The 8,738-nt window shown below is 45.4% G+C and overlaps 1 protein-coding gene across 1 annotated transcript; it reads right to left on the minus strand.

The window, feature by feature from the left end:
• Positions 1 to 1,392: 1,392 nt before the first annotated feature.
• sp5l (Sp5 transcription factor-like) lies at positions 1,393 to 3,613 on the minus strand. Its single transcript, XM_010875115.3, has 2 exons — positions 3,190 to 3,613; positions 1,393 to 2,532 (listed from the first exon to the last, which is right to left on the minus strand). The coding sequence occupies exons 1-2, from the start codon at positions 3,241 to 3,243 to the stop codon at positions 1,393 to 1,395; spliced, it is 1,194 nt and encodes a 397-aa protein (XP_010873417.2). The 5' UTR covers positions 3,244 to 3,613.
• Positions 3,614 to 8,738: the final 5,125 nt, after the last annotated feature.

Below are 8,738 nucleotides of genomic sequence, written 5' to 3' on the forward strand. Positions count from 1 at the left end.
ATTTGAAATTGAGAGAGTGAGGCTGGAGAACGGGAAGGAGAAAGTTGGGGAGGCTGCGGGAGAGAGGGGGAGGACGGCAGGGAGAAAGGGGAGGCTGTGGGAGAGTCGGGGACACTGAAGGCATGGGGGGTGGGGGTGAAGGGAATATTAACTTTCACAAGGGGGCAAAATCAAAGGGAGTTCCTGTCACCCATGCGGGGGGGGGGCTGAGCAACAGGGGTCCCATTCATGAGGGAATTCTGTCGAGTGGAGGGCCATTGCATCTGTTGACTCAATCTCCTCCATTCAGAGAAAGAAAACAGCCATTAAAGCCACATGACTGTGAACTTGATTGCAGAAGGCGAGACAACTACCCCAGAAATGCCCTCCCCCTGCCCCATAAAGCCCCCTTTACTCTGTCCGTGGTGGTTTCTCTGTGTTGCCTATCAGGAGGTGTGAAGTCTTTGAACATCCTCTCTACTCCTCACTCTCTCGTTCCCATTTTTAAGAGGCTTTTCCTTCACACTTTAGTGATACGACTCACCATTTGTAGTAGGAATGAATATAACCAAATAATAATTTCAATAATAATTTGGACGTTTTGGTGAACTACAGTGCCGTTCAGATGTTTATATTATTAGATGGCAGTATGCATAGAAATGATTAAATAACGTTTATAACACAGAACATGGATTTGTTTTAAGCAACAAATGTATGTTTATTAAAATCTACATGCGGTCTTAAGTTCAATAAAGTTGTGCCTGAAATTAATATGTACATTATTTACAAAGTTTTCCAACAAATCTCTTGTTGTACCCGTAGGAATAACAATTCACATTAGGATTAAATTACATTCTAAAAACAGATCAACTCTAAATGAGTTTAATCCATTTCTAGAAGATAAGACTGATCCCACAATTCTTATTTGGCCAAACAGCAACATTTCTAGAATCAGCCCAGGTGCGGAACACTTTTTTTCCGTATTTAAAAAAAGAATGATGCTAATGTCGACATTACAAACAAAAAAATCGAAATCAAATGAAGAGCCGGTACTTTGATGGATGATCACTGTGGGAAGCCGATTGGGGTGTTTCTTTGACGCCGTCGAAGAGTGTAACGAGTTGCAATAATCTTGCAATAACAGTGAATGCACCATACTCATAGTCAAATCCAAAACCTCCCCACTCACTCGAGTTGCCTGGTTAGAAAAAGAAAATCGGCATTTAATCGTCATTTTCTGTTGTCTGAAAATGGCCACGAAAAGAAAAGGGAATACTCGGGAGTACAGTGTGTCCCTGTGCTCAGTTCAACCGTGTCTCGAGGGGTTCGTGATAATCAGTCAAGAGTACAGACACACATGGCAGTCTTTGGGCTCCACTGCCCCCCCCGCCCCCCCCCCCCCCACAGTGAGCTCTACTCTCTCTTGATGGTGGCCAACAGAGAGTCCGACGTGTTCCCACTGGATCGGCTCTTCCTGCTCTGGTGTGTCTTGACGTGTTTGGAGAGATGGTCGCTCCTCATGAACCTCTTCCCGCACTGCTGGCAGCCGAACCTCTTCTCCCCGGTGTGCGTCCGGAGGTGGCGCTGGAGCTCGTCCGAGCGCGTGAAGCTCTTCCCGCAGAACAGCCAGTTGCAGACGAACGGCCGCTCCCCGGCGTGCCAGCGCAGGTGAGCCTTCAGGTGGGACGTCTTCTTGTACACTTTGCCGCACTCGGGGATGTGGCAGATGTGCAGCCTCTTCTTGCCGAACTCGAGCCCCCCGCCGCTGGCCTGGCAGTTGGGGCACTTGCAGCGGCGGCAGCGGCGCGTGGAGGACAGAAGGCCCTTGGAGGTGCCCTGGAGGAGGGCCGCGATCTGGGGCTGGTGGCCCAGGACCAGCTGCCGACCCAGGGAGAAGGGGTGGTGGTTGTTGGGGCTGCCGTGGCCGCCGGCTTGGGGGAGGCTCCACCACCCCTGTTGGCCCTCTTCTCCCACGTGGTGGCCCCCGGACAGATGGTGCCGGGTAGAGGAGTTCTGGAGGAAGCTGGAGAAGCTCTGGCCCACCGAGGCTGGATTGTGCTGAGGGTAGTAGGACGGCCCGGCGGGGCCCTGGCTCTGGGAGGACAGCACCTTGACCGGGGAGAGCTCGAAGGAATAGGCTGACGGAGGCTCGGCCGGGGGCGTTAGAGGCAGCTCGTGGTGGTGGTGGTGATGATGGTGGTGGTGGTGGTGTGCGTGAGGATGGGGACCCAGGCTGGACTGCAGGCCGTGTCCGGGGCCCACGGGGAACTGGACTTTGGGCACGGCAAAGGTCACGGCCTGGTGGGCGGCTGCGGCTGCCGTGAGGCTGGAGGCACTGAGGCCAGAACTAGGGGCCACCTCGTTGCTCCAGAGCTGGAACATCCCAGAGGCTGAGCCGACACCCACAGAGCCCTCATAGGGGAACTGGGAGCCCTCGGAGCCCACTGTGCCGCCCACCACCGTGCCGCCCACCTGCCAGGCCTGGCTACAGGTGGTGGCCAGGAAGGACAGGGCGTTCGGTGCTCCCTCTGGGGACGAGCTGGGTGTCCGGTCCTGGTGGAAGATGAATAAAGAACATCATTCACTACCACACACCAATGAGCCTAGGTAATGGGAACGGCTAAAAAAATAAAGGTAACATTTGATAAAATATATTTGCATGTTTTGGTACTTGGTACAGTCTGTTAATATTTTGGTAGGTATATCAATAATTGCCAGTATTATTGTAGCTAATACATTTTTTATTAATGTCATGTTTACACAATAGTTTATTTTTAAGTGGAAGCCTAATTATTTTTACACTGATATATCAGGGAACAGAAATGTGCATATGTAAACTGTGATATTCACACATCTTTAGAAATCACAAGATATTCACAACAATTAAATGAGCATGAAATCGTGTCATTTGTACAAATAAAATATACCTATTTAATTGTGTGAGTTTAAAATAATTAATTTAAAAATCCATCGCATCAATTAAATGAGCATATCATGTTACCTGTGCAACTTAAAATGCCCTATCATTATTTATGTAACTTATCAAAATATTTGTTTAATTTATAAACTCATCAGTGAATATATTACTGAAAATTAAACTTTAGCTTGTAACTCTGCTCTTATTTTTTCACCGCACAATTTTGAGGACGCAATATACTGTATGTGGAAGTGTCTGTACGCGTTTTCATTTTAATTAAAAAGATTACAAACCTGTAAAAAGGTGTGCAGAAAGTTGTCGGTCCGTTGTATCGTCAGCGCAGCCATCTGTCCACGCGCTCTGTGTTTCCGCACCTGCAACACGAGCTGCGCGGAAAGGCACCCACGCACGAGTTTATCAGGAACGAGGCACAGTGCAGGTGGAGAGCAGCTCAAGCACACGCATTCATACTAAAAAACTGTTATATCCAGAAAGTAATCCCGTGTCATTCAAAAAAGTGTCCGCGTCGAAAGTGGCCTGACTAAATGAAATGCCCAAATTCGTTTCAGTTCACATGCAGTCGCATTCAACCAGCATTGAGTGCCCTTTAAAGTGCGAGTGACGGAGAGACGATCGCAATAAATCCTGTGAATAATTTCAAAGGCCGTTGGGCTGCATCTTGTCTTTATAGAGAGAAAAGGTCCCCTCAACGGGGTCTCCACGAGAACCAGTGAATGGAGAGAGATGTGAGGAGCGAGGAGGAGGGTGGGGAGGTTGATTGGGGAGGGGGTTACATTGATAGTTAGGTGAGGGGTGGGTTGCTAGAAATTTTACTCAATTTCCACCAAATGCTGACCTCACGAGACAGCTCCTCCCACAATTGTTCTGAATAACTTCAAGGCGTGAAAAAGGTCTTCAGTAATACCCTACAATACGAGGGAGGGATTTCCTACGCATTTATAAACTACATACCTCCTTGCAGATTATATTTTGTTCATGAAACGGGAAACAATTTGCAGTTTTATTTCACCTGCATTATAATAATAATAATAAATATTAGTATTCATAATAAGGTATTTTTAGACAATAATCTAAAGTTAAGGCACTGCTTATTGCTTGCAGCATCAATTAAATGAATTGGGACCTTCACCTGTTCTTAGATCCTCATGATGAAAATATGCACAAACATCTAAAAAAAAAAAATATTAAGATGAATTGCCCACCACAGACCTGAAACACCTTCTGTGTCATTTCAGGGCAGGGGATGGAAAATATATAAATTCATTTACAATAAAATGTTTTACTACAGAAAGAAAATAAATACTTTTACACGTATTCCTTAATTTTTCCAAGCTCTGCGCAACCATTTTCCCAGGGACCTGCTGTCCTGTATATTCTATTCAATTCTAACCTCGCCCACCTGAGTCCAATAACTAACTGGATGAAACACTAAATCAGGTTAGTCTCAAACTAGACTCAAGACCTGCAAAATGGTAGCTCTTCGGCAGCCTTGCAGAATGTCACATCATCGTCAAGACCAAAACACAAAATGTTTTCTCTTACAGAGATAATTGATTAATCCTAACCAAAAGCCTCCCCAGTTCTCACTGCAAGGTGACACGTCCAATAGGTCCTGCCCTGCATGATTCCTTCACACCTCAGGGTCAGGGAAAGGCCATTTCAGATCTACCACATTAAATGCAGATTGGGGAGAGTTAATCTCATTCTGTAAATCTGTTCACCATTACAATGTTAGGAGCTTAGATACAAATCAGGAGCCCAGACCATTTCTCATGTAAATAAGAGAGTAAAGCCCAAGCCCCACACCACTTCTTTTAGCAGTGAACCACATGCTCACATTTCTGCAGAGAATTAACAGACTGTGTTCTTAACCAACCCTACTGTATAATATAAAATTGTATATCAGTCAAAGATCTTAGGCAACAAGACTATAGATTTGCAGGTACTTAATTTGTTTAATGTTTATCGACTGTAGACAGGGCAAACATTTTAAATTAACACTAGGAAAATACAGACACAGTCATTTTGATTATTGAACATCTGTGGTGCACATAGTTAATATAACACCACTGCTGCATGAGATATTTATTCAACATTATTTAGTTTTCCCATGGCCATTTTAGGTGGAGTTTCTTTCCTCTGCAGGCAGTGAGAAGTGTGGGACAGGTATGACCCCAATTTAAATGTTACAAGTTGGTTTCCTATAGAATATGGTAATGGCTCACCTCAAAACAAACATCCTGAAGAAAGTGACTACAGGCAGGTGACAGGAAATCTTCATATACTCTAGCCTATGGTTTGATATAATGCTGAAAGATGACAGATGTCATTTATTATGTGTTGTAGGTTGTGTGTCTATTTTGTTGTGGTTTGAGGAAGATCAGCTATTTTTTGATGCTTACAATCTCAATGAAGACAAATGGTCCATTTACATTAAAACTATAAATTAAGTATATGGTTGTCTCTCATTCTGACTTGACTGAGGCCAGCCTAAGAATCAGCTCCTTTTACAAATGTCACAATTTGAGAACAGTTCAAGATAACAATATAATTTTCTGTAACCTTAGCATACAATCAAAAACCCAATATAATACAGTTTTCTGATAGGAAATCCTGACAAAAAATGTCCGTCTTTCAACAAATTCTGCCTGTTACAAGGTTTCTAAAAGAAGTGTTTTATAACTGTATTTCCACTTCGAAAATAGTCGTGCTCATGTTTTCCTGTTCTTTAAGAAAAGAGAAAAGGCATTCACATGCAATCCCTGCACAACGAATTGTATAATGCAGGATTTTTAAAGGTAGAAAAATTTAAGATTTAATTAAGGAAAACAAGTTGCAAACAAATGAACGAGAGCAACAGCTTTGAAATGAAATGTACAAAATACATCAAATGGCAGCCCTGTCCAATCTCCAAGGCCCTGAGAGGGGCAGAGTTACCCAGGTTGTTTCTGCGGGTCTCCATGTGCTTTATTACCCTGCACAAGTTGTTAATTACCCTGATTCCCATTTCCTGTCCCCACACTCCTCCCCTCCCCCCACTGTACCAACTCCCTCCCCTCATTCCCTCCCCCCCTCCATCCCTCCCATACCTCCCTCCATCCCAGATGAGGTGCTTTGAAGTGCAAAGTACTCTCTCCTCACTTTGAACTGAGACAATGCTCATGTGGTGGAGCTCTGCTTACTGCTTACCTTCCCTTCCCTATGTTAGCTCATTTAAATAGACCTGGATACACAGAGCAGCCCGGCTGCCTTCCATGCTGTTTCAGGGGAAATCTCCCCGGTCGGGAGAATGGTCCCGGTGTTCAGGCAGACAGCTGTTGTGGATGTGCGTGCACCCGGGTTCTTTAAACTGTAAACACGCCTGGTAGCTGCGGACAGAACAACTGGTCGGTGGAATTTCAAAACAAGGACCTCAGGGTTATTGTGAAATAGCATCTAGTCCCTTCAGCGAGGACAGTGTAATATATTAGATTAAAACAGACAGTGCAGCGTGTGAATTTATGCATCCCAAACTGCCCCATGTTTTCAACCGTTAAAGCAGACGTATTTTTTAGTTGCCAATCAATACCCTTAATTCCCTCCTTAAGGCAATCAGAAACAATGCCTGGAGAATATGGTAGTAGCTAGTCATGCTGCCCCCCCCCACCACCCCCTTCATTTTATCATCATGCCCGGGGGGGCAGTTTAAAAAGCCCTCAGATCACTAAATTGTCCCAGCTGTCATGACCATCTGCACTCTAAAAGGCAATACAGCCACACAGACACATAACGTAGGACAGAGGAGATCAGCCTTTGTACTGGTGGCCTGCGGGTACATCCCGAATGGCACTCTACTCTCCACACAGAGCCCTCTGCCCAGAAGCAGCGCACCATGTAGGGGACAGGGCACCATTCGGGACCTGGGACGTGCCAGACAGCTCCTGTTTTACAGCGCCGGGCTGACTAATAATGACTAAATGACCCCTGTGTGACAAACAGTGGGCTAATGGATGAGACAGGAGATACACGGGCAGTTTAAAGGCCGCAGCTTGGCCGCGCCGCTTCACTCTGAAAGCATTCGGACGTGGGGGAGAGCAGAACAGGACAAGATGTTGTGTGAATTACCATGACAGTGCTGTGTCATTCAAATGAAGGCCTTCGTCAACAGCTGGACCCTTCACCACGCATACAACAGTATGACTGTTTTAAAGTGCAATCGGGACTTAATTCTTCACTACTATGAGGTGGGGAGGGGGGGGGGGGGGGTACTGTGACGGAAACAAATACCCAAACAAGTGCTTTATAACTGGTGACCAGTATTAGGTCTTCAAAGATTCTGTGGTATTGGACGCCCATCTACACTCGTGTATGTTCTGGACATCCATAACTCCCACACATACGCAGCGAGGACCTGCCCCTGTCCATTGGCACTTAGCTGAAGTGGTCAGAGCTTCTGAACAGCAACCGAAAGTTTACCAGATCGAACATCAAAAAACAACATCTGTTGTTTTGGGCTAGAAGGTTCACCCTAATTGATTCTATAAGGTGCTCAGGGATGAGGCCATCTGCTAAATGACAAAAATAAAAATAAAAAAACCTTTGCATTCAGCGGCGCTGGTGTCCTACACCTGTCTATTGGAATGTGTGTAAGCTACATCTTCTGCAGTCACCAGGGCAGACACAGACAGACAGCACACATCTCCACTTGTCAAAGAAACTTTTATCAATACGAGGAGCACTTGAAGTTTGTTTGCATTTTGTTTTCCAGCACTCTTAACAACTTCAGAAGTCAGATCACAGGAGCGTGTGATCAAAGCGCCTCGCGGTTAGTTCTGGAAACACAGGAGTGCTACGCACGGCTTTGATACTCCACATCAATATTTCAATTCGACAATCGCTTGACATGCACCCGCACTTCCAGAGACGAAAGACGAAAGGAAGGAAGAGAGAGTGAGCGAGATCTGGGGAAGGTGGAAGGGGGCAGTGCAGGAACTGTATATAAAAGAAAGCCGGATTGAAGGAATCTTTAACATGTCTTTTCCTTTCACCTTCGTTGCAATGTTGCACAAAGTCAACTGATCTTCTTTACAGACACTGCTTTAGTGATTTTTTTTAAAACCTATTTTATTTTTTTTAACCTATTTTATCTTCTGAATAACAGAGGCATCGTTGGCCCTTATTGCTTGTAGAAAACCGCTGTACAAACATTTCAGCAGATTCTTTACTTATCACAGGTGTTCAATCAAAGGGGCCTTGGAAGTCACAACCGCCAAAAAGAGGAATAATGTCCGTGCCACAGAATGTCACTCCTGTGCCATTTCATCACGCTGAAACTCAGGTGATCACTCCAGGAGAAAATCTGACGACTTACCTTGTAAAATGATAAAATCATTTGATCAGGATGAAGCAGTTTTGACACAAGGCGACTGAAGGAAGGGGTGTTTCAACAAGTTTCCGCCAGCAGGCTCACGTGCACAGTCTGATCACAGTAGGCTCTGAGCTGGCATAAAAGGGAAGAAACACAATAACAGAAATGACGGTCCAACCGTAACTTTGAACCAAGTTGAATAGTCCAGGGTTATGCAACTCTGGTCCTGGAGGACCGGACAACTTCTGGCTTTCATCAAGACTTTCTAATCCGATTACAATTGAGGTCGGGGGTGGCACCAGGTGAGGGAAATCGGCAGGTAGAAACCAAAATGTGGCCCCCATCACATTTACCTGTAGCTGCTCTAGAGGCTAGGTAGAACTAGCAGCTCATGAAGAAGTACAGAATACCCATCATTTTCATTAGCTGTCCTCACACAAGGCCTAGAAGCAGGCCTGTCTACCCAGTATCTCT

Source organism: Esox lucius, chromosome 12, assembly GCF_011004845.1.
Source record: "Esox lucius isolate fEsoLuc1 chromosome 12, fEsoLuc1.pri, whole genome shotgun sequence".
NCBI classification, from domain to species: domain Eukaryota; kingdom Metazoa; phylum Chordata; class Actinopteri; order Esociformes; family Esocidae; genus Esox; species Esox lucius.

What these genes read in the sequence shown, in the direction of transcription:
- sp5l (XM_010875115.3), bottom strand. Translation starts at nt 3,243, where the DNA reads ATGGCTGCGCTGACGATACAACGGACCGACAACTTTCTGCACACCTTT. An exon ending in TTCTGCACACCTTTTTACAG is followed by an intron (nt 2,533 to 3,189) that starts GTTTGTAATCTT and finishes ATCTTCCACCAG; the next exon opens with GACCGGACACCCAGCTCGTC.